Consider the following 26,041-nt stretch of genomic DNA (forward strand, 5'->3'; position numbering starts at 1 on the left):
CATGCAAAGTAGAAATTCACTTAGTCTCAGAAAAGGCCAGCTTTAAGTGGCACAAAAAACATGTAAAAACTTCACAATTTCCTCTGACTGCATCTACTCTACATGAATCCATATGAGATCTGGACAGATGAGCTTTCATGGTTTCAAATGATGGAAAGATGCTAATGCAACTGTAATAGAGACATGACAATATTCCAAAGTGTCTCCACTGCCGTGTCTGTGGAGACACTTTGGAATATTGTCTATGTAGTAATAGTGCTAAAGTAGCAGAACACAACTTACACCTCCATTCCAATGTGCCACCTTCAGCCTGCAATTAAAATATGTTAAGCAAATTGTAAATAATTTTAACTCTATTTAGACCTTTGGCTAGTTAAAATGTGCATAAATATTTCCATGCTGCCGTATAAATCTAACAATGGTAATAGTTCAGGAGGAATTTATTAAATAAGTATAAAACTCACCCACTGACAGCTCTTTTCTGGTGAAATGGTGACTTTCTGGTGAACTCTTTGAAGTTCAGTATCTGCAAAAAGTCGAAATTATATTTTTCAATGTTCAAAATAATGTTTCAATTACATTCTGGTCAAAACATTTACTGCAATACACAAACTATTGTGGAAAAAAATAGAGTAAACAAACTACTGATCAGGAGGAGACAAGTTACCTGGCTGGCCTTGGCGTCTACCTGGCAGTGAAACACTGAACACAACACGAGCACGTTGATTGATTGATTTTTACAAAAAAACATTTTAAAATGGAGATCAGTGATTTAAAAAAGCTTGAAGCTGCATTCACAACCCAATGCTTCCATGTAGCAACCAGGCTTAAAACCTTTGGCGGTAGCTCCTCCCACACAACAGTTAGAGGCTTTGAGTCTGTGACATTTTTGGACAAATGTCCAGCAGCAAACTTTAGTCACAAACAGAGGGCTCTGATGCGAATTTCACTCACGGATCACGTTTAGTGTGATTGCAGCATAACAGATCATTTGTACCTCTGAAAAAAGTCATCAATGTGGTAACTTACGGGCAGAAATACATTTGGGTTTGAATAGCTCGCCATATGCTACGACTAACTAATGAACATTTGTCACATTAAGCTCTAAAATGATCGTAACACGTATGTTTAAACAACAGTAAAACCACATTTACGGTAGTAAATAAGAGCATATTTAAAGCATTTCATTAAAAAAACATGAACAATACTTACCAAATGAATCAGGGCTGAAGACAAGACACCACTGAGGAAAACATCAGCGATGAGGCTGATGGAAAAAATCGAGGTTGGGGCGTCTTGAATCGGAGCAAAATCGCAACGCATTGCAGAATAATAAAATGCTCAACTTTAAATTTCAAACGTCGCATACTCGCATTCGGCAAATCCAACATGGCCACCTGAGCTAACGTTGAGAAAATGAAAGACCCTCCCACCAGAACATGATGACGTCATGACGCTACTTCAGGGCTCCTAAAATTTTTGAGTGGTAGACACAATTAAGCTTTGAAATTTAGAGCACTGTTAAGTTAAATTTGAATGAATGTTGAAAGAGCTTAATACTTTATTTTTGAATCAACTACAAAATGACATTTAAGTTGTGTAACAACAATAGTTATGAGCCAGTACAACTGTTTGGGTTTACAGTATGTGGGCTCTCTCTGGGAAATCCGGCCTCCCGTATAGTCCAAAAACAGTTGTCCATAGGTGCGTTGGGTCTTGAATTTGCTCCTAGGTGTAATTGTGTGGCACTGCAACAGACTGGGATATACACTGCAAAAAAAAGAAAAGTTAGGAGAACTTAAAATTGTAGGGCAACAAACTTCCTCAAAATTTTGAGTTAAGAAGCTAAACTTAACATTTTAACTTTTGTGCTGGAGTTTGCTAACTCATTTTTTAAAAGTTTTTCAAACTCAGTTGTAAGTTGTGTGAATTTAAAAGTTCAAGGTGGATTAACTTTGAATCCTAACTTTGTCCAACTCAGATGTAAGTTACTGTGACCTAAAATGTCACGTAATCCTAACTCTGAATCTTAACCTTTCCCAACTAAGGCAGAAGATGCAAATACTTATTTTTTAAATTGTAACAACTGTTAATTCCAAATATTGGTAACTTAACTAAAGGTTGCAGTAACTTAAAATGTAACATTTTGTGAACTTTTAATTTTGACTTTCATTTCAGTTGTAAAATCATACATACATTAACATCACTACAAATTTGATTCACAACTTTAGGTAAAAATTTTATTTACAAATTGTACTTACAATTTTTACCTAAGCATAACAGTAACTTTACTGTCATGTTTTAACAAATCTCTAACAAATTTTGCAATGTATTATAGTTTAATCTAAATTGTTTGGTTGCAAGTAATGTATACATAGTAATTGTTACCATTTTATACATTAACTAAAAAAATACAAAGCCTACCTACAGTTAATAGGAAAACTCTAGTTTATCAATGACCAACAAATTCCAAACAAAATTAAATTGCAGCTTCAAACATTTAAAAAACTTTATTCTTTTTATGAATGTCTGTGGCATTTATTCACACAAACAAAATGCTGCATCTCGAACAGCAATTACAACTTGTTGCAACTTGAAAAAAACAAACAGATTACGGCGTATAAAAGTTAGTGTATAAATTAAGTGTATAAAACAAAATCTGGTATACAAACGGGGATCAAGCTGAACAAAATACTGTATGGCAGTGAAAATGCTCAAAGTGTGAAACTACTTAAGCAGCTATAAAACATGCCATCACCTGATACACAAGTGAAAGAGGTAAACATTTTGAAACTTAAAATTACTGTAATAAGAATATAACTTTTCTGAAGGTTTACAGTTACATATTTTGACTAACTTTTCTTTTCTTTAGATTGTAACTAAAAATTTAGAAAACTGGTCTAAAACTGAGAAACATTCTCAAACTACACCAGAAAAACCTGCACTGTGTGTATGAACACACAACAGCTGTGTTATTGTTGGGGGTCACTCCAAAAGTCTGTTTTTGAGAGATCCTACCCTTGCAGAGAGATCTGTTCCAAGTCCCATAAAAATCTTCTGAACAGTTTCAAAAATATACCTCAAATCTTTTGGGTAGTGAAGGTTTAAGGCATAGATCAGCCCAAGCAGGTAGGCAAAAGCTGTTGGCAGGTCAGGGAGGTCCTGAAGGACGATGTTTTTTTTCCACAATAACAGAAAGTGATGATATTTGCGGCTGTTGAAGTACCATCGTCTTCCAACACTGTGAGGATACCCATGGCGAGACCTTTTGTCTGCTCCTCCTCTCGGTCAGTGTCCTTGCACACAGAAATAAATAAATAATTATTTATATAGACAACTTTGACATTAAACACTTCCACTTTAAACCCTGAAATCAAAAAGCTATTTATACAATATGTGCCATAAATTTCATCATTTCAACTTTTTAAGGATCTAGGCATCAGTAAAGACCAAATACACTATATAATAACTTACAGAGCAGTTCCTGAAGAGCTTCTCATGACTGTCACGAAGACCTCTCAAAGGAGCAGTCTGTCTATGTATTGGGATGTGATGTCATTTGTCTGCAAGAGGTGCAGCAAACATTAGGAGACAGACATGTCAAACACAATGCTTATAAAAATAAACTTGAAACTATATTCTGAAAATATCACTGTCACTAGAAGAGGCAAGATGGCTGTTCGACTAGCACGACTAAAAGTCCACAAAACTAAATCAAGGCCAGGCAAGCAGCAGTCAATAACAGGCATTAGATCATCAGAAGAGAAACAGGGTTGTCAAATATCCAGGAGAGAGTCGGGGCAGGCAGCAAACAGTCAGGGTCAGAAGACAGAAGTTCATATCCAGATATAACGCTCGGCAAAGTGGCAAACAATACTTCATACTGAGCTCAGCTCACTGCTGTGCTTAAGTATGCTGTGGTTGATAAATGACTGAATGAGTCAGGTGTGCAGCATCCAGGAAGTGTGCGCTGGGGATGCTGGGAGTTGTAGTGTGGTTAGGACTCAGGAGATGGTTCCCACTGATGACCAGAGGGGGAGACAGAGTTCTGACTTCTGACAGTCACCATGTCATCTTTTACCCCAAAATAGTATGGGATATCTGTCAAAGTGACTAAATATAACTGCATTGCACTGCATTCAGAAAGTAAGGTAACAATACAGATCTGAAGCAGAGACTTCAACACACATATATGTATGTATGTATGTGTGTATGTGTGTGTGTGTGTGCGTGTGTGTATGTGTGTGTGTGTGTTTGTATGTGTGTATGTGTGTATGTATGTATATGTATGTATGTATAAAAAACACCCCTCTCACCCTCCGCGGGTGGTTTCTCCTCCAAGCTTGGGTCCTCTACCAGAGGCCTGGGAACTTGAGGGTCCTGCGCAGTATCTTAGCTGTTCCTAGCACTGCGCTTTTCTGGACTGAGAGGTCTGAGGTCTTTCCAGGTATCTGTTGTAGCCACTCCTCCAGCTTGGGGGTTACTGCCCCGAGTGCTCCAATTACCACAGGCACCACTGTCGCCTTCACTTTCCAGGCTTTCTCCAGTTCTTCTCTGAGTCCCTGGTATTTCTCCAGTTTCTCATGTTCCTTCTTCCTGATGTTCCCATCACTTGGCACTGCCACATCCACCACAACGGCTTTCCTCTGTTCTTTATCCACCACTACAATGTCTGGTTGGTTCTCCATTACCATCCAATCAGTCTGGATCTGGAAGTCTTACAGGATCTTTGCCCTCTCATTCTCTACCACCTTCGGAGGTGTTTCCCATTTTGACTTTAGGGTTTCCAGTCCATATTCTGCACACATGTTCCTGTATATTATTCCAGCCACTTAATTGTGGCGCTCCATGTATCCTTTACCTGCCAGCTTCTTACATCCTGCAGTTATGTGCTGGATTGTTTCAGGCGCCTCTTTGCACAGCCTACACCTTGGGTCTTGTCTGGTGTGGTAGATCTACACCTTGGGTCTTGTCTGGTGTGGTATATCTGAGCCTCTATTGCTCTGGTGCTCAGGGCTTGTTCCTGAGCTGTCAGGATGAGTGCTTTAGTGCTGTCTTTTAGGCCAGCCCTTTCTAGCCATTGGTAGGACTTCTTGATATCAGCCACTTCAGTTATGGTCCGGTGGTACATCCCATGCAGGGGTTTGTCCTCCCATGAGGATCTGTCCTCCAGCACTGTATCCTCTGCTCTCCATTGCCTGAGACATTCACTGAGCACACTGTCAGTTGGGGCTTTGAGCTTGATGTACTCATGCATCTTGGATGTTTCATCCTGGATAGTGGCTTCTATGCTCACAAGTCCTCGGCCTCCTTCCTTGCGGCTAGCATACAGTCTCAAGGTGCTGGATTTGGGATGGAACCCTTCATGCGTGGTGAGAATCTTTCGTGTTTTAACATCTGTGGTCTGTATCTCTTCCTTTGGCCATCTTATTATTCCTGCAGGGTATCTGATAACTGGCAGTGCATAGCTGTTTATTGCCCGGGTCTTATTTTTGCCATTGAGCTGGCTTCTCAGGACTTGCCTTACTCGTTGGAGGTATTTAGCTGTTGCAGCGTTCCTTGTTGCCTGCTCCAGGTTGCCATTTGCCTGCGGAATTCCAAGGTACTTGTAACTGTCCTCGATGTCTGCTATTGTTCCTTCTGGAAGGGAGACCCCTCCTGTGTGGACTACCTTGCCTCTCTTTGTCACCAATCTGTTGCATTTCTCGAGCCCGAATGACTCCCCAATGTCAGTACTGTAGATCCTGGTGGTGTGGATCAGGGAGTCAATATCACCCTCGCTTTTAGCATATAGCTTGATGTCATCCATGTAGAGGAGGTGACTGATGTTGGCCCCATTTCTGAGTCGGTATCCATAGCCAGTCTTGTTGATTATTTGGCTGAGGGGGTTCAGACCTATGCAGAACAGCAGTGGGGACAGAGCATCACCTTGGTATATCCCACATTTGATGGACACTTCAAATATATATATATATATATATATATATATATATATATATATATATACACTGACCAAAAATATAAACGCAACACTTTTATTATTGCTCCCATTTTTTATGGTATGAACTCAAAGATGTGAAACATTTTCCACATACACAAAATAACCAGTTCTCTGAAATATTGTTCACAAATATGTCTAAATTTGTGATAGTGAGCACTTCTCCTTTGCCAAGACAATCCATCCCACTTCACAGGTGTGCCACATCAAGATGCTGATTAGACAGCATGATTATTACACAGGTGTGCCTTAGACTGGCCACAAGAAAAGGCCACTCTGAAATCTTCAGGTTTGTTTTATTGAGGGGGTCAGGGGACTCAAACAACCAGTCAGTATCTGGTGTGACCATCATTTGCCTCATGAAGTGCGACACATCTCCTTCACATAGAGTTGATCAGGTTGTCTATTGTGCCCTGTGGAATGTTGGTCCACTCTTCTTCAATGGTTGTGGGAAGTTGCTGGATATTGGCAGGAACTGGAACATACTGTCGTATATGCCGATCCAGAGCATCCCAAACATGCTAAATGGGTGACATGTCCGGTGAGTATGCTGGCCATGCAAGAAATAGGATGTTTTCAGCTTCAAAGAATTGTGTACAGATCCTTGCAACATGGGGGCCGTGCATTATCATGCTGCAACATGAGGTGATGTTGTTGGATGTACGGCACAACAATGGGCCCCAGGATCTCATCACGGTATCCATGGGCTACTCGATCCACAACATTGACATCAGAAAACCGCTCACCCACACGACGCCACACACGCTGTCTGCCATCTGCCCTGAACAGTGTAAACCGGGATTCATCCGTGAAGAGAACACCTCTGAAATCATTCTGAAATCTTCAGTTGTATCACACAGCACAATGCCACAGATGTCGCAAGTTTTGAGGGAGCATGCAATTAGCATGCTGATAGCAGGAATGTCCACCAGAGCTGTTGCTAGGGAATTGAATGTCCATTTCTCCACCATAAGCCATCTCCAAAGGCGTTTCCAAGAATTTGGCTGCACATCCAACCGGCCTCACAACTGCAGACCACGTGTAACCACACCAGCCCAAGACCTCCACATCCAGCTTGTCGACCTCGAGGATCGTCTGAGACCAGCCACTCGGACAGCTGCTGAAACAATCGGTTTGTATAACCACAGAATTTCTGCACAAACTGTCAGAAACCGTCTCAGGGAAGCTCATCTGCATGCTCGTCGTCCTCATCCAGGTCTCGACCTCACTCCAGTTCTTCGTCGTAACCGATTTGAGTGGGCAAATGCTCACATGCGATGGCGTCTGGCACGTTGGAGAGGTGTTCTCTTCACGGATGAATCCCGGTTTTTGTTGGTTATTCGATGGAACTCGTCCCTGATCTGTTTAAAAATACAAAAATACAACTTGAAATTTGCCAATAACTCATTATTTATTTTTTATAATATAAGTTAAATGAATTGTTTGACTCCTCACCTCTGCTTCACTAAACAAAGCCAGCCAGCGTTCCATAACCTCTGTCACCATAGGCTCCATCTCTATGACCTCCTTTCACCTTAGGGAGAAAGTCAGCTCCATTTTTTGTCTTACAGGGCTCCAGACTAACTTTTTTCACTAGGAGCACTGTGGCCCCTAACTGATAATTTTAGGGGCACAACAAGAAAATATAGGGGCGCATACCGTAAATCAACATTCTAACCAAATCTACTAATTTCCACTGTATTACTAATAAATGCTTTAATAATAGATGCAGAAATTACAATGTGCTGTTTCAAATTCAGTGTCACATTTTATTCTGCACTTTTGAAGATGCAACAAGAAGGTAAACTGACGAAAGTATCGCTGTCATGACAGTACAAATAGTAAAGAAAACGGATGGAAATTTATCTTTGTGACACCAAATAAGTGCAGCCAAGATGCACAATAAGCGTGTTTGAGATCACCCAGGTGAACTCAACGCTGCGCAGATCACCTGGTGTGTGACATATATTTTTGTTTTTGCTCCAACATCAACTGTCAATCATCACAAAAATATCGCGAGAAAGGGGTGGGAGCAAGGGGCAAACCTACCCGGACACAGCTGGAAACTGAACTGACTGAAAGCTGCCCTACAGACTACAAAACAATGCATTGTGGGACATGTGTCCTGATGGTTTTTGTAGTGGAGTGATTAATTAGAATAATTTAAAATACCAATTCATTAAAAAAGGCTACATACATCACAAAACATCAAAATTATCATAACATATATAATAACACAGATCATACTAAGGGGGAGAAGAATATTAAAACTAAATTGAATGTTAAGGACAACTCCAACTGTTGTCCTTCAGTCTTGCTGCAGATTCGCTTTCATCTCATAGCCCCCCCGCCTGGTGTCCCCAACGATCCAGGCGAGGTGCTGGTTCATCTCAAACACGTCCATCGTTGCATTTTTTCCACGTATTTTCAGTGAGTCTAAAACTAATGTTGTTGTCGCTCACACGTGTTTAAAGTTCAAGCCCCATTAGCTGTCACGCATGTAGGTATGGGACATTTATTCTCCTCAGCTGACCCGACTCCCACGGGAGCGGTGTGCTGCCGTAACTGCCGTGCATAAACTGTTTGTGGTCGGGGGTGACACGCCGCCGCGCGCTTGACCAAAACCCTAAACCTTCCTCCGGTTCTGTGCGGCCCAGAGAGAAGTTCAGCACGGACTACATGTATTTAGAAAATTACGAGCGAATAAATACGTTCTAAAGGAAAGTAAGGAACTCCTTAATGTGGTCCGGGGAGGGGGCTGTCCGGTTTCCTGCTTTCAAACCCTGTCATTGTCACATAGTCACTCCCCCAAGAGTCATATACCCCACTGTGATTGGTTGGTCAGCTTCTCACACGACAATGAAAAAGTGTCATTCATACAAACTGGCGGCCTGCAGTAACATTAAACCTTCATATTAAGGCGGGGACCGCAAAATATCATCTTGGGGGCCGCAAATAGCCTGCGGGCCGCGAGTTTGAGACCCCCGCTGTAGACTCTGGCACTGGTACACTAGCCGCAGGTCGGAAGAACGAGTCAATAGTTCGCTTGCTCATAGCTCAGACGCACATATCAGGTTGTGAGGATATTTGTCTCCGTTTCCTTCCCACAGATGTTTACGCGCGCTCGATCATCTCTAGGCCCCTCCCCCTACACGCATTTTAGCCATTTAAAGTGGCTTTCCCCATTCTTCTCACACGCAGTGGCCGCCTCACACACAGAAATCACGCGAGAGTGTACGTGCTCGCGTTTCATGAGTATGTGCGCGAGTGTGTGTGTCTGCCTGCGTGCGTGTGCGCTCGCGTCTCATTGATTATTTCATTGATCATTGACGTGCCCCTTCCACGTTTAATGTATAAAAAAATATGGAGGGTGGGGGAGGCAAATTTACTGGTCGCACATGTGCGACTGGATGTAAAATTCAGTCGCACACTCTCAAATTTTGGTCGCAAAATGCGACCAATTGCTCGCAGTCTGGAGCCCTGTCTTATGAGCACAGAGTTCTTACTCCTTTTTTGGGACTCGTCAAGTAGGGCCAATCTTTCGTCTTCCAAAGAAATATCGGTATGGTTATCTGGATGGTCAGGGCCATGGTTGACTTCCCCTTGCTTTACTCTATTCAGAGAATGGCCTTCATTATCATTTTCACAGCCTTTTCTCTTCCGGTTAATGCTGACTTCATGACAGCCTGCCTGACGCAATTTGGACCTATAATTACCAAGTTTGTACTTAATGCTTATTCTCCATCCATCATACCCTGTTCCACCTGGTTCTAGAAGACAGGGGTGCTTACTGACAAGAGAAGAGGCTACTGACTAGGGATGGGTATCGTTAAGGTTTTAATGGTACTACTACTCTTATTGATAATGCTTATCCATCCGGTATTTTAACGATACTCTTATCTATACTTTTTGAGGACGAAAATTAAATAAGGAACAAATTAAGAACATAAAGTGTTATATTTCCTCATTATGGAACAACATTTTTCTTTAACAAAACATTTTACTTTATACAGTACATGATGATGTTACAAGACAAACCTGGAATGCACGTGGATGTGCTAGACCAGGGGTCAGCAACCTGAACCTCTCAAAGAGCAATTTGGATCAGTTTCCCACTGAGATGAAAGCACAGGAAGCCTCAACACTAGATGTGCTGGAAAAAAAGGTTTTACCGATATATCACGATAGTTCATTTGGCAAAACTTGTATTGATTCAAAATGCTGGTATTTATTTAATTATTTAATTTGATTATTCGGATTCTTAATGAGTGTGATGTTTCCTTTGATCTTTTCTGTCTGTCAAACACTGAATGACATGATGGAAACAAATTCACTTTGATGCAGACTCCTGTCTATTTATTTATTTTTCTTTAAATCCAGTAAAATTTATAAACGATATTAATTAAATGGATGACAACTAATTTTTATTAGGAAGCAGCTGTTAGTTTGTCTGGAATCATCAGCGGTGAGTCTAAGCCCTGGCCCCACCTCTCTACTTGTTCGTTGTTTTCCCCCGGGTACAACCCCCCAGCGTGTTCTATACAGACAGCGCAACATACGGTCATCGTCGCAGCAAGGTGACAGGATAGTAAATTTGACGCAAATTTAAATAATTTGACGCGGAAATGGGTGGTTTTAGTCTAGGTGGATAAATTTTTTTTTTGTTTTTTGGCGCTCACGTGTCCCTTAAGAGATCGCCACTGACTATCTTTTTAGAAAAACTTTCCGTTCCGTAACAGACTCTGGTCAGCGTTCTAAGCTGCTGACACGCCCCCTCCGCTAGTTCACGCTGGGCTCTTCCTCCTGCCTGCTCGCTCTAACTGACGGTGTTAAAGGCACCACGAAAATCTGAGAACATGATAGTTATTTTACAAAAACCCAGAGAGCTGCAGCACAGGGAGGAAAGAGCCACATTTGGGACCGTTTAGCTCTTTCCGCCATCGTATATCTTTGGTAGCGTTCCTGTGTGCGCGCCGCGTGCTGTCTGAACAACAGCCCCGCCCCCTGTGCACACAAATAGCCAGACAGACCTCTCCTCTTCAGTGAGAATAGCTAAATTAATGTCACATTAATTAACGGAAAATTGACTGACTTGGTGAGTTAAATATGGCAGATAACGTTTATATCTTTTGGGACACAAAAAAAAGCGACTTCTCCGGTACTGATAGCAGAAGAGCATTGAGGTCAGATCTTACCGATACTGCGGTCTTGAAGAATGTTGCCCTGGGAGGTCGTTTAATAGCGGGGATCGGTACCGATCCCTACTACTGACTCAATCTGATCTTGGTCTGGATAGGCTTTTACTTCAAACAGTGCCTGGGCAATCTTGTCCAAAATGTCCATCTTCATGTCTCTTGTTACATTTACACCTTTCTTTGTCTTGTCATATTCCTCATTACCTCTTCGTAAATTCAGTTCCACATCATAAGAGAAGGCTGGTGTAGGAAATGGAGATGGCCACTCAGATACGCTTAGCAAATAGTTCCTAAAGAAAGCAGATGGGATTAGAGGCGAGTTTCTAGTGGAGACAGTGGCAGTGTCGAGGGAAGACTCTGAATCAATTGAGTCTGACTCTTTCTGAGAAAGCTCACGTTACTCTTCCCAAAGAATTTGTAGGACAGCCCGTTCACGTGGCAGCTCATGGATGTCCATTAAGTTACAGAGTGCGTTGTTAAATTCTGGGTTTTCATACTGTAATGTAACGCTGCCTTAAAGTTGCAGATTTTCACGAAGACTGTTTTGTAACTTCTCAACAGATTCAGGTACTTCAGGAAGAATAACTTTGCCTGTCAGTCTTGGGGAGATATTCACCAACAGCAACAATCCAGCCTGCATAAAATACAAAAAATCAAACAAACATGCACAATGGGGTTCAATGACAAACATAAAAAATGTGTAACCTCAAATTAATAAGTAATAATTAATACTGTACTAATGAAAAATACATCAAGGAGTTAAAGTGTAGAAAAAGAGAACAAGAGATAATTGCGTTCTATCACTTTCAAATCGATTTCTGTACATAGCTGTGCCATAAGGAGCCATTTTAAGCAAAGCTGCTACATATAACTAGTAAATGCAAAAGCTTACAGTGAGAGAAGACATCAAACTTCACATATCAGTGATTATCTGAACATCTTTTTGGAATATAATAAACTGAACATGAAAATTGAGTTTCCTCTTGAAGTGTTGCCAGTTTACTAACCATTGTTACATCAATGGAGCAGGCACACTTTTGGTGTCACTAGATTCTTTCCACCCACTGTGTATGAAACCAGCGGAAGATGATGGTTGAGAGCCTCTAGTTCCAAAGTCCGTGTTTCCGCGTAGATGTCCTCCACAAGCTCAAAAGACCTAAAGTGTTCCAGGTACCAAGATGTGAGCTTTTTGCAAACAAAGACTCCCTCTTTAGTGTCAATTAATTGGCCAACAATTTGATAGAATTCTGGCAGTCCACTGCAGTGTCCAGCTGACAGAATCATGTCCTCTGCATATCGGGTCCCATGCACATAAATGTCTTTGTAAAGTGATACGGCCTTAAGATGTGGATATCTTCTTTCAACCACTGTGTGCAAAGCAGAATCCAAAGCAGCTTTTCTGATCTTAGTAAGTTTCTCCACATGCAACTTTGGCTTGAACAGACTTTGGCCATCAAACAGGCATACCATCATCTCCTGGTATTTTGAGGACAGTGTTAGTAAAACACTTTTAAAGTTCTGAATATCATGCATTGTCTTCTTGAAAAAATTGTGCTTTTACCCGAACCTCATTGTCCATAATTCCACCTAGAGGCCAGAGCAACGTATGAGTTGAGGATAATGTTCAGCAAAATGGTGCTTAGGGTGCAGATGAAAACCAGGAAAAGTGTCTGTGAGCAATTTCCTATGGTCTAACAACTTGATCTCCAAGTAGTGCAGTTTTCGTGTCCATTGACACCTATACTGCTCTTTTCCAAACCTGCCTTAGAAATTGCCTTGGGTTTATTAGCCCTGTCTGAGGACTTTTAAGGAAATGTAGTCATCTGTCTATTCAATCTGTCCAAAGTGATATACATTTTTGAAATCAAACTACTCAGACACAAAGATAACTACCGGTATCACACCTTCAAAAAAGTCATGCAATATGTCTTGTGGAAACCAGTGACAGGGTGAAAATATGAAATATGCTTACTTAATATACATTCACTTTTGACACCATTTACAGGTGAAACATCACCATTGTTAAGCTGCACCAAACATGTATCGTGCTGCTCTGTAGTCCGTAGTTGGAAATCTGAAATTGCAACAGATGCTATTTCATTACGATTTGTCAGACAAAACCTACAGAAATTGTTTACACCAAAACTCTCCTGGAAGCCAGCAAGACCATGAGCTCCTAAATTGTCAGCACAAACACGGTATACTGCAGCTTTTACATACTTATCGAGAACTTGGACAAAAACCCCTGTTTGTTAAAGGGATTTTAAGTCTTTAACTAGTGGATTGAAAAACTTTTCAAAGCCACTACATGTTTCTTTTTGTTGCGCCATGACTGAGGGGTCTAAGAGCAGAAGTGAGGTCTATGCTGTTTGGTTGCGTGTGGTTATGCCAAAAATGACGACTTGTCGTATTTCGGGCAGATGCTCGCTGCAGTGTTTTACAGGTAATTACCCTAGGGCGGTTCAGTCAATTAACTCACCTGCTCATCGTCCTATTTAAGCCCAGGTGCGCAGCTGTTCATTCTCTTTCTTACCTTCAGCGCTCATTCTTCGCCGTTCTCCGTGCCCGCGGGTCTCCTTCTCTTTCGGCGTCTTGCTGTATTTCCCCCGTTCCTTCAGATGGATGATCCCCATTTTTCTGATGGGGGTTTTCGTTTTGCCACGTCTGCTCTCCTTTTGCGGCGATCAGCGGGCGGCTGACGGCGCCCGGCGCGTTCGTTTCGCCACGGTCGCGTGCATCTGCAGGGGGTGTTCTGGATGTCCGTGGCCCCCGATCAGGAGCAGTCCGGGTCTTCTCGTCTGCCGTGATCAGCCGGATTTCTACGGTGAGCGGCATGCGGTTCTTTTCACGTGTCGTTTTTCTAAGGCTATGTTCTTGCTTCCTGTTTACTTCGTTCATCAGTGACGTCATGCCCCTAAGGACCCTGGGAATTGTCGTTTTTGTGACTAGTGGTCCACTTCATCATGCACTTCTGATTCATTTCTCTGCTGTGTAGTTCTGCGTCGTCCGGTTATGGTTTCAGGGGTTGTGGGGTCTTCTCTGTGTTTGTGAGGGCTGGCTGTCCTCGTTTGGACAGGTTTCTCATGCTGGCTGTATTTGTTGTGGCTCTTAGCATTTTTCTGTTGCCGTTTTGTTCTTTGGGAGTTGAATGTGAATCTTGACTATCTTTAATTCGATGCTGGCTTTCTTATTATGGCGGTTCTTCTGTTTGTTTTCTTCTTTGTTGTAGCTGCTGGTTAGTCAGAATGTGAATTAGTCTCTCTTGGACCTGTCTCTGCTCCGTGGACATTTTCCCTATGATTGGTCTCTCTTATGCAGCGTCTATGGCTCATTTTATTCACTCGGCGATCCTCGTTCGGTGCCCCCGCACGTTCTGCATCTGGTTCTGCTCCGCCTGTTTTTCCCCGCTCTGTGTACCCCCGTGGGTCCTGCCCTGGCTTCAGGGACTTGCGTCGGCCGCATTAGTGAGTGTGTCAGTCTCGTCACGGCCTTGTTTTCTAGGCTGGACAGTTAATTCATTATTCTCTCTCTGGTTTGGTTTGGAGGTTTGTGGGGGCTATGTGATGGATTCTTCCGGGGCATCGTTTTCGAAGCCAATGAGGGTGGCCCCTAGGAAGTGTTCAGGTTGGTGTGACTTGATCTGGACCTGTTAGCGCCTCGCAGTTCATCTTTCTGTGCATCAGTGGCCTGGTTCCTCATGCGCCTTCAGGATTAGTACATATTTTCTTCAGCTGCCCATGCTGTCTCCATGATTTTCCTCCGAACGCGATATAAGGCTGAGGATGACTGTTATCGTTAGAGTTCTCACTGTTCTGCCTCTATGCCTCTCAGTGGCGTCTCTTGGCATTCAGTTGGAGCTCGAAGTTTTGTCGGTTTACCTTTCAGCTGTCGTGGCAATCCTCATATCAACGTTATTATCAGAACCCCTGTACTGGATATTTGTAGGCGATGGGTTCCCCTTCATTTTGCGAGTTATTGATGATTTCTCGGTGGTCAAATTTCCTCTGTATCCCTGGTCTTTTGTATCTCTGTGGCTGAAACTTATTTTCTAGGTTTCCACGTTGTCTATAATGTATGGTCCTCCACCTGTCCGGATTTATTTTTCTTCCATGGATTTGGATGGTTCATTGATGCTTGTCTCCCCATTATGTTAGCTTTCGTGCAGCGTGTCGTTTATTCATGTTTTGGTTGAACGTGATTTGTCAATGATTGGGCCACCTGACATTGGCTGTGGCTTTGGTCCTATGGCCATCCGTTCATCTTGTGTTCTTGTCTGGGTAGTTCGATCCTGGGCCCCGTGTTCCTGTTCTGGATTTTCGTGTTTTACGTTTGATCTTTCCCTCTCTATGCTTGGAGTGGTTTTGTTATGACTGTCGTGTCTTCAGGCTCCCTCCACTTGTTCTTCTGAGGCTGCGCCGTCTGGTTTTGGGGAAAAGGATTGTAGAAGTGGTTTGTGTTTGTCCGGCCGCCAGAATCCTCAGCTCTGATGGTTTTTAAGGGGTCATCCGGTTATGAGAGATTTCAGCCTTGGAGATTATATTAAAGCTGTTTCAATAGTGAATGATAGTATTGTCATCGGTTGACTTGGTTAATGTTTAAATAACACCTTGAGCAATTTCTACCCTGACCATAGGAAATATATCACTTACGCTCTCAAGTTTAGTTCAAGAGTTAAATCTTGTGTCCACAAGACAGTCTTCTATCTGCCTTGCTTAAGCAGATGACACTCTGCTAGATGCTTCCCCATTAAGAGGCTTGTTATACTCCGCCTCTAAATGCTTAAGGTTCAGTCTAGCAAAAATACTATCGAAACCTATGATCCCTCATGGATCTCAAGTTCTCTTTTGCAGTATCCAGACGCCCTTGGCTAATTCAATTTCAGTAGTCTGTACTTTGTTGTCCACAAATTTGAGAACCACTAATATCAAATACAAAGCATCAAATCCGGCCGAGCTGCAATCCTTTGCTACGTGGGATGTTGACCTTCCTCATCTACAAATCTCCTTGGCTACCCTTCCCATCACCTGCTCCTTGATGACCTCCTGAAGGTGCGTCCCTCTGAAACTGTCAAAGGTTACTTTTTATCATTGGAGTATATAAAAAATTGGTGTTAAGATTTCGTGCAAGTTCTATATTTCACTATCATTTCACTGTTGGAATTTTTGATTATGGTGGTTTCTATGGTGCGATAAATCCACAATGGGTCTTTACCTTAACTATCTACTAAATTTCACTTTCTCAGATTTGTTCTTTAAAAGCACTGTTATTTCATTTATCTCAAGCATTTTGAAACTCAACAGTTTCTGGGTTATTTAAATATTCTTGTAAAGACTAATACTGCTTTGTCTTTATCTATGCATCGCATCCTGAGCCTGCGAACCCCTACGCCCCGATCAGCTTCTCCATTTCCAGAAAATGATGTCACCCCTGCATTCCTTGATCTGGTGCTGCAACGATGACTGCTCGACGTACCTATTGCTGCACTGAGTGAAGGGGCGGTGGACCTCCTTTGCATTCCAATGACACTTCTGACTGAATTAATCAATGTCAACAGCAGAATGAATGTAAATTCTTCAATTATAGATGTTAAAAGAAAATTATAGCCAGGTGGAAGCCTCAAAATTTAGGATGTTCTAAGTTGTATCATAGTATGCGCTGGAGCTCGAATTGGTTCTTAAGCTCATTCGTTTGTAGTATGCCAATGAAGCATAGTAATTATGGGCATTGAACTCGTTCTTAATATTTGGATGGAACCTCAATAAATAGATGTTCCTTGAGCGCGTATAATTGATATGCCAAATGGAGAAAATTATGGCTATTAGCTCGTTCGTTGTACTGTCGTTGGGAGCTTTGAAATAATGAATGTTACTTAAGCTCACGTATATAAAGTTGCCAAAATGGAAGAAGTTTATGGCCTTCAAGCTTGTTCTTAGTTTAATGGAAGTTTGAATAATGGCTGTTACTTAAGCATGTCATAATACGCCATTGGAAGCATTGGAATGGATGTTAAGTTAGTGTCTCATACGGGTTTTTCTTGGCGGTTTAAATTATAGTTCCACACAGCATTTTGTGGACGTGAGCTTACATTCTAAGATCAGGTATGAGTAATTCTTATGTTGGCTCCCCTTTTATTTCTTTCCCTCTCTCTTTCAGATAGTATGTTCCCCTAGTGGTTTCCACGAACGGGAGCGGCCCAACGGTCAATGGTGCCGGGTCACACATAGCAGATCCACTAGATAGCATGCCCCCTTCGTGGCGCTGTACTCAAACGGGAGCGGCCAAACGGTCAATGGTGCCGGGTCACACATAGCAGATCCACTAGATAGCATGTCCCCTTCGTGGCGCTGTACTCGAACGGGGCGGCCCAAACGGTCAATGGTGCCGGGTCACACATAGCAGATCCACTAGATAGTATGCTCCCTTCGTGGCGCAATACTCGAAGTGGAGCGGCCCAACGGTCAATGGTGCCGGGTCACACATGGCAGATCCACTATATAGCATGTCCCCTTCGTGGCGCTGTACTCGAACGGGGCGGCCCAAACGGTCAATGGTGCCGGGTCACACATTGCAGTCATATGAGAAAATGGAATGAAATGGAATGCTGCCGAAAACACACCTCATCTTATTACACACTGATAATACATTCACATTTTTCTTCTGGATGATCTTGGTGTTGGGGGTTTTGTTACCCGAAAGTTTTATGGAAATTTCTCATGGAATTGAACCGAGCCTTATGCCAAACGAAAAGATGTGAATGCCAACTTAAAGAATGTGGAAACTAAGTATGACAAATAAATATTTCTTACTGCAAGAGTTGTCTGACTGAAATGACGACTTGTCGTATTTCGGGCAGATACTCGCTGCAGTGTTTTACAGGTAATTACCCTAGGGCGGTTCAGTCAATTAACTCACCTGCTCAGCGTCCTATTTAAGCCCAGGTGCGCAGCTGTTCATTCTTTCTTACCTTCAGCGCTCATTCTTCGCCCCTCCCTCCTCCCCGGCTTCCACCTGTGGGCTCCGTAAAGGGGGGTTTTGTTACCCGAAAGTTTTATGGAAATTTCTCATGGAATTGAACGGAGCCTTATGCCAAACGAAAAGATGTGAATGCCAACTTAAAGAACGTGGAAACTAAGTATGACAAATAAATATTTCTTACTGCAAGAGTTGTCTGACTGAAATAAATATGATTGGTGCCAAAAATGAGAATATGCATTTAGCTTCATTCATAGCCTCCTTCTAAAGCTGTACAGAGTCAAGAGGTGTATGGTTAATGGAAAGTTTTCTGTTGCAATCAGTTACCCGAGTGACAACTCAGATAACTGACATCTGGAACCATCTGCTGTTCTTTTTGAATTTCCCATGAGTATGCATTCGTGCTATTCATTCTCAAAGCAGGAATTTGTATTCCCCCTGTCTCACGCTTACCTTTTCTGCTTGAGCGCCCCTAGCGGCCGTTAGAAAAAATGCATAAATTAGACGCATCCTTAAATAAGCCCCGCAGGGTTGAAAGCGTGACAAAAGTAGCGGCTTATAATCTGGAAATTACGGTATATAATTGTATCAATACATATGTCATTAAATAAGAGTTAAAACGTACCTGCAGATGCTTCTTGATAAACCACTCACTCAGTCGACAATAACAACTAGGGATGGGTATCGTTAAGGTTATAACACTACTAATACTCTTATTGTTACTGCTTAAACAAACAGTCAAACAAATTAACAACATAAAGTATTTTATTTCCTCATTATGCAACAATGTTTTTTTTAACAAAACATTACTTTATACATTTTTTCAACTTGAAAAGTAAAATACATGAAAAAACAAGTTATGAAAAGTTAAGAAAAACAAACAGCAATGTTTTGACATATTGCTGTCATGATGTAAATATAAAACAAATTAAATAAATGTTTGAGATCATGAGATCATCCCAGAGAAAGTCTCTGCTTCAACTCCTGCAGGGAAAGCTGCTCACCTGTTCACATCCTCTGCGGCTGAGAGTTGGTTTCCCGCGCCCCTCCAGTCTGTTCTACACAGAGAGCGCAAAATACGGTCATCATAGCAGCAGGTTGACATGATAGTCGGGGCGCTCCAGCGCAGATTTAATTAATTGTACGCACGCCGCGTACTGTCTGAACAACAGCCCCGCCCCCCGTGCACACAAATAGCCAGACAGACCTCTTCTCTTCAGCGAGAATAGCGAAATTAATATCATCATTAATTAACGGAAAATTGACTGACTTGTGAGTTAGATAACATTTATATCTTGTGGGACAAGCAAAAAGCCACTTCTCCAGTACCGATAGCAGAACAATGAGGTCAGATCTTAACGATACTGCGGTCTTGAAGAATGTTGCCCCGGAGTTCGTTCAATGCCGGGGCTCGGTACCCATCCCTACTGCCAACTCCAAAAGTTGGTATTCCCGCGTTTCACAACAAAAGTACAAAAAAACTAAATAAATTATGTTGAAGTGTACAACTACCTTAACTTGCTGAACTGACTTAAATTGTTTTAGTTGATTAGTAGAACTTAGATTATAAAGTTATTAAAAATTGAAAGATTTTGTCAAGTTCTAAAGATGTATGGAGATTCGGACAAAATCTTTAATGGGCCACACAGAATCCTGGATTCACACTGAATGCGATTCGCATCTCAAATTTACGTCTCCCGCCTCTCTTCTGACGTGCTTCAAATTTGATGCTTGACGCTTGTTCATAAATGCGTTCTTAAACTATTCACCCCAGACACGTGGGAGAACCTACCGTCAAAGGTTTTTATTTTTTTTTTATTTTTTTTTTTTAACTTGTCCTGTCCAACAGCTAGGCAAACAGATGAGAGCTGAGGGCCTCTTGTGTTGGACATATTTTATTTTAACAAGAGGGGTTATTCATCTTCAGACAAACCAAAGGTATGTCTGAATAAACCCCTTTTGTAATTGAGGCCAAACTTTATTAATTTCAATCATGTTTGAAAATCTTTGGTGTTGGACCGGACGGAAAAGGAAAGAGGGGAAGAAGAGAGAGGGACGTTAGAGAGAGGGGGGGGTAGGAGGGTGATAATAGGAGGGGAAGGGGGGTAAGACCATGAAGCAGCATAGAGCAGACAGGTTTACTGGTTGTTTATCGTTACGGTACGGTTCAAATGTAGTACAAAAAGGGCGGGGCCTGTTCACACACACTCAAATATTATCAACACACCTGCTAGCCGCAAAAATGTCCACATGTCAACATGCACACAAAACAGATAGTGTTCACGAACGCATACCTATGCCTTTAAACCAACTAGTGTGAAATCTTTCATTCATTCAATCATGCAAACTATTAGTGCAAAGGTGAGCTAACACCTGTGCTCAGGTGAGTGTTTATGTTCTTCTAAAATGGATGGTGGAATGTGAAAAGAAGAAGGGGGGGGGCCCACCACCCCCACACCCATACCCCCGCAGCAGCAGCAGCGGCAGCCGGAATTCCCCCAACGCCACACGGGAACAGGCAGGGAACAACCGCCCCCCGGGCGACCAAGACCGCCACCCAGGCCAGGGCCAGCAGGACCGCCGCGAGGCCCCAGAGCCAGAGAGCAGGGAGGCGCAGAGGGAAAGAGAGCGCCGCCCCAGCCCAGCCAGGAAAGCAGCCCCCCGCCGCGCCGGAAGAGCCCAACGCAGGGCCCCACCGGAGACGGACGCCCACAGCCCCAGACGAGCACCCCACCACCACCCAGGAGTTCCGGGCATCCCCCCGCCCCGACCCCAGGTACGAGCCAGGACCCCCCAAGGGAGACCCGCTCCGCACTCCAGGCAGCCACCCACCCGGCCCACGGTTGGTCCAGGTAGGAGCAAGGCAGGGGCCCGCCGCCCCCGCCCAGGAGGGGGGAACCCCGGGGAAAAAAGGGCGGCCCACAAGGGATGTTATAAATATGGCCCGACCAGGCTCGGCCATGTTGGAAGTTTGGCGGGGCCCAGCGCCCAGGGGCAAGGACCAGGACCCACCCCCCAGGGACACGAACACCCCCGGCTCAGGTGTAATATGAACCCCCCCACCGCGCGGAGAGAGCACCGCCGGGCCCAGGGAGCCGGCACCCAAGGGACACGGCCGCCATCGCCAAGGGGCCCGCACCCCCCACCAGGGAAGGGGTAGGGGACAGATGGACCCAGGTCCCACCTTCCTTGTAAAATGTGTGTGCGTGTATGGGTGTTTGAGAGGGTGTTTGTGTGCATGTGTGTGTGTTTATGTTTGAATGTATATATTGAAGGGGGAGGGGTGTGTGTACTAAGGGGGGTGCAGTTAAAATTGGCGAGTAGGGCACTAAGGGGACATCTCCTGATTACTCACAGTGATGTCCCCTCACCCCCCTACCAAGGACCCTACATGTCTAAGGTGCAAATAAAACCGAAAGAGGGGGGGCCCACTCCATACGGCAACCATAGGAGGGGGGCCACTCCCAAGTAGCCCCCCCCCAAGGCTCATCGCAGGCTAGACCCCCCACCCCCTCACCCTAATATGAGGTTATATAAGGAAGGGGGTAAGTTGGGGACAGCTGGTAGACTGTCCCCCGGTGGTCAAACAGCCGTCCCCCAGCCCACCCCCAGCAAAGGGGCCAGGGCCACCCAGCCCAGGGGCCCACCCCCGGAGGCGCCGACACCCCAGGCCCGGCACCACCCACCCCACACAGAGAGAGAGGAGCCAGAAAGCGTCGCCCCCCCCCGGAGCAAGCCCAGGCCCCCACCCCCAGACGCCGGCCCTAGAAGAGCTCTGGTCAGGCCTCGACGGGACCGAGGAGGCCAACCGGCCGAGGCAACCACTGATTGCCTCAACGGAGACCCCGACCCGCTAGCCCCCCCGACCCGTACTAATAATGGGCCCCCCCTCCCCCCCAGAACGCCCCCCCACAGGACAGGGCCGACAAGCCCCCCACCCCACCCCAGACCCCGCAGCCGAAGCGGGTGACACCCAGAGCGACCGGGGGCCCCGAGAGGGTTGTCCCGTCCCGTCCCGTCCCAGAGCCAGGGAAGGGCCGATCCCAGCCCCAGGCGCAGATGGGCAGCCCATCCGGCGCCGCTGGGCCCCCCCCACCCGAGCAGGGCCCCCCGCCAACCCCCCCCCAGCACAGGCAAAGGGACCACCCCCCCAAGCCAAGCCAGACCACCACCCCACCCCCCCACCACGCACCCCCACACCCAAGCCCAGAGGACCACGCAGCGCCCCAGCCCGCCCCACCCAGGCACCGGACCCGACCCCCCGACCAACGGAGCCCCCCACCGCCCCCGCCAGGCACCGGAAGCCCCGACCCCCACCCCAAACCACGGCAGAAGGGCAAGGAGCAGCGACGACCAAGCCCTCCACCCCCTAAGTCATGGAGTCAACCACAGGAGACCAGAGAGACTGAATTCTTTCAAAGTTACTTGAGCTTTGGGCTGACATTTTTTCCAAGCTGATATGATCAAACAGCAGATTTCTGTGTTGACTTATGTTTATATTTTTCTTGTTTTTCCAATTTATTAAAATAGTTTTTTTGGCAATACAAAGAGTTATGAAAATGATAGATGCTAATCCTTCTTCTATATCGATGGCACTCATGTCACCAAGCACACAAAGTGACGGTGAGGCAGTGATTGAAACCTTAAGCCAGACTGATAAATCGGCACATACCTGCTGCCAGAGAGCCTGGACAGGAGTGCAGAACCACAGTGCGTGCATGTAGCTGTCGGGTAGATTATTATCACAGTGCTCGCAAATGTCTGAGTTACTGAGACCCATCTTGAACATCCTCTGTCCAGTGTAGTAAATTCTGTGAAGAGTTTTGAGATGGATTAGCTGCAGATTTGGACTTTTTGTCAGTTTAAAGGTGTTTAGACAAAGTTCTGACCAGAAGCTTTCATCTGTGCTGATGCTCAAATCTGCATCCCATTTTTTTGTTGGAAGGGCAATATTGTTGTCTAAATTACATAAAAGTTTGTATATTTTGGAGAGAGTTCTATTCATTGAAAAATTAATCAGAGTGGTAACTACATCTGGTAGCTTTAAATCGTCGTCTTTAATTTTATACTTTTTAGTAATAATTGATTTAAGTTGCTGATATTCCAAGAAGTTATTTATTCCATGTTTGTCTTGAAGTTCCTGGGGGGTTATGAATCTTCTATCAATAATTACGTGCTCTAGTTGTTTTATGCCCCCTGCTTGCCAAGCTGGGAAGTGAATCATTTTTTTGTTAATAAGGATGTCCGGGTTGTTCCAGATGGGTGTCATTTTGCACGGTTGAATTGATGATTTTGATATTTTGAGAAATTCCCACCAGGCTGTTAAGGTGGCATTTATATTAATGCTTTTGAAACAATCCTGTTTTTTAACTGTTTGGCTAATAAATGGTAGCTGTGACAGGTTGATCTTTCCACATAACACCTGTTCCAAGTTCCTGGGACCAATTCACCTCATCTCCATTTCCGGGTGAGCTATTCCCAGTGCTAGCTGTGTGACTGCTGTCCTCTTGTTTGGCATTAGCCTTACTACTATTGCTTACTCTAAGGGTTATCTGGGTTAATATTCACATCTAGTACCTTTTATTAGCGAATTCACCACTGTTAAACCGCTTGCTGTTCACTTTTCTCATTTTGCTAAATAAACCACTTCTCTTTACTTAAACACCGCTAGCCTTAGCTTAGAACCTAGTATGGCCACCACCACTCCTTCCGCCTCTCCTCCTCTCTCCTGCCCCATGTGCCATATGTTTAGTGATGATCCTGCCTCCTTTAGTGAAGATAGGGGTAGGTGTGTTAAGTGTAGTCTTGTGTTAGACTTGGAGGCCAGGCTGGAGCAGTTAGAAGCGCGGCTCCGCACAGTGGAAGCTAAGCCGGCTAGTCAGGTCGTTACTCGTAGCGCGGGCCGCGCTACCAGGGCTAACTTAGCTAGCACCCCAGCGCCCTCCCAACAGCCGGGAGACAGTCAGGGGTTTGTACCGGTTGGGAGGAAACATAGTGCTAAACGCAAAAACTTAGAGCACCCGAGACTCCACGTTAGTAATAGGTTCTCCCCCCTCAGCGACACACCCGCTGAACACTCAACTCTGGTTATAGGCTCTTCTGAAGTTAGAAACGTGGAGCTCCCAGCGGCTACTGTCAGGTGTTATCCGGGGGCCAGAGTTGGTGACATCGAGGGGAACCTTAGGATGTTAGCTCAGAGTAAGTCCAGGTTCCGTCGAGTCGTGATTCACGCAGGCGGTAATGATGCCCGACGGAGACAGTCAGAGGTGGTTAAGTTAAACGTAACTTCGGTGTGTAAACTGGCTAAGACGATGTCCGACACTGTAATTTTCTCTGGTCCCCTGCCGAACTTAGTCAGTGATGAAATGTACAGCCGCTTTTCATCATTTAACCGCTGGCTTTCTAGATGGTGCCCAGAAAACGGCGTTGGTTTTGTGGATAACTGGAGCGCGTTTTGGGGGAAGCCCGGTCTCATGCGGAGAGACGGCGTCCATCCCACTCGGGACGGTGCCGCTCTTCTTTCTAGAAACATTTCTGCTAGCCTTAGTCTGTTAACCTGACAATCCAGAGACGAGACCCGGGCGCAGAGCAGCAGTGTAAAACGCTCCTCTGAGCCTCCCTTAGGGTTAGTGCTGGTGCAAAACCCATGCAGGGAAAGTCAAGCAGGTCCTAGCTTTAGCTTATGTGCTGAAAGACAAATGAAAGGAGCGCGTCATAGAAACCTTACGGTGACAGACAGCAGTTCTCACAAGCAGAATGATGATGTCATTAAATGCGGTTTATTAAACATTCGATCCATTTCCTCCAAGTCCCTCTTAGTCAACGAGTTAATTACTGATAACAATCTTAGTCTTTTAGCCTTAACAGAAACTTGGCTCCATCAGGATGACTATGTTAGATTGAATGAAGCAACCCCCCCCACTTATGCTAACTATCAGAAATCCAGGATTTCAGGGAAAGGAGGTGGTTTGGCAGTAATATCACAGTCTAGCTTACTTCTCAGCCCTAAAGTTAAAAATGCTTATAATTCATTTGAAAGCATCATATTGTCTTTAAGTCACCCAAACAGGAAAACTCGAAAACCTGTTTTACTCATAATTATTTATCGCCCCCCCCGGCCCATATTCAGAATTTTTAACTGAGTTTTCCGACTTCCTATCGACTATTGTCTTAGATTCTGATCAAATTATAATATTAGGGGATTTTAATATTCATGTTGATGACCCCAGTGACTGCCTAGGAAAGGCTTTTGCAGCTTTATTAGATGATGTTGGTTTCACCCAAAGTGTGAATGAACCCACTCACTGTCATAAGCACACCCTGGACCTTGTTCTAACCCATGGGATAGAGATCAGCCAGCTGAGTGTCCTTCCTCTTAACCCCATCATTTCTGATCACTTTCTGATTACCTTCCAGCTTACACTGGAACATCCTTCTGCCCCAGTGAATAAGAAACAGCTTAGAAGAATCTTAACTGACCGTTCTGTGTCTGAGTTTAAACACACAGTTCAGCCAGTACTTAGTGATATTCTGAGAAAATACTCTGAGACCAGCTCCCATAGTATCAGTCCTAGTATAAATGACCACTTTGTTAATGATGCCTTACAAGCCCTCAGGAGTACACTCGATGTTGTTGCCCCCTTGAAACCTAAGTTCGTCAGACAAAACCGAGTAGCACCGTGGTTTAACGCTGAAACTCGTTCTCTTAAACGAGAAACCCGTAAGTTGGAAAGAGAATGGCGCCGCTCCGGTTCAGAGCAGTCTCTGGACATCTGGAAACATAGCCTATTAAATTATAAAAAAGCTCTGCGTAGAGCTAGAAGCCAGTACTATTCAACCTTAATATCAGAGAATGGAAACAATCCAAGATTTCTTT

General features: G+C 44.2%; 2 protein-coding genes across 8 annotated transcripts in view; one reads left to right on the forward strand and one right to left on the reverse strand.

Annotated features, from left to right (window-relative positions):
- Positions 1–26,041, forward strand: part of LOC105354474 (membrane-associated guanylate kinase, WW and PDZ domain-containing protein 3) — a 159,419-nt gene that overhangs the window by 8,780 nt on the left and 124,598 nt on the right. The window lies entirely within an intron of this gene.
- Positions 1,544–18,753, reverse strand: LOC105354472 (uncharacterized). 5 transcript variants are annotated; one of them, XM_078950004.1, is made up of 4 exons: positions 11,194–18,753; positions 7,454–7,532; positions 3,475–7,359; positions 1,544–3,296 (listed from the first exon to the last, which is right to left on the reverse strand). In XM_078950004.1, exon 3 carries the CDS (start codon positions 5,807–5,809, stop codon positions 4,886–4,888), a length of 924 nt encoding a protein of 307 aa, XP_078806130.1. In that variant the 5' UTR covers positions 5,810–7,359; positions 7,454–7,532; positions 11,194–18,753; the 3' UTR covers positions 1,544–3,296; positions 3,475–4,885. The 5 variants fall into 5 exon arrangements, 4 of the variants coding, with proteins under 4 accessions (XP_078806130.1, XP_078806129.1, XP_078806131.1 ...); XR_013657271.1 differs by having other exon boundaries at positions 3,475–3,563; positions 7,271–18,753; XM_078950003.1 differs by having other exon boundaries at positions 3,475–7,532.

Source organism: Oryzias latipes, chromosome 7 (assembly GCF_053564925.1).
Source record: "Oryzias latipes strain Hd-rR chromosome 7, Olatipes_Hd-rR_3.1".
NCBI lineage: Eukaryota > Metazoa > Chordata > Actinopteri > Beloniformes > Adrianichthyidae > Oryzias > Oryzias latipes.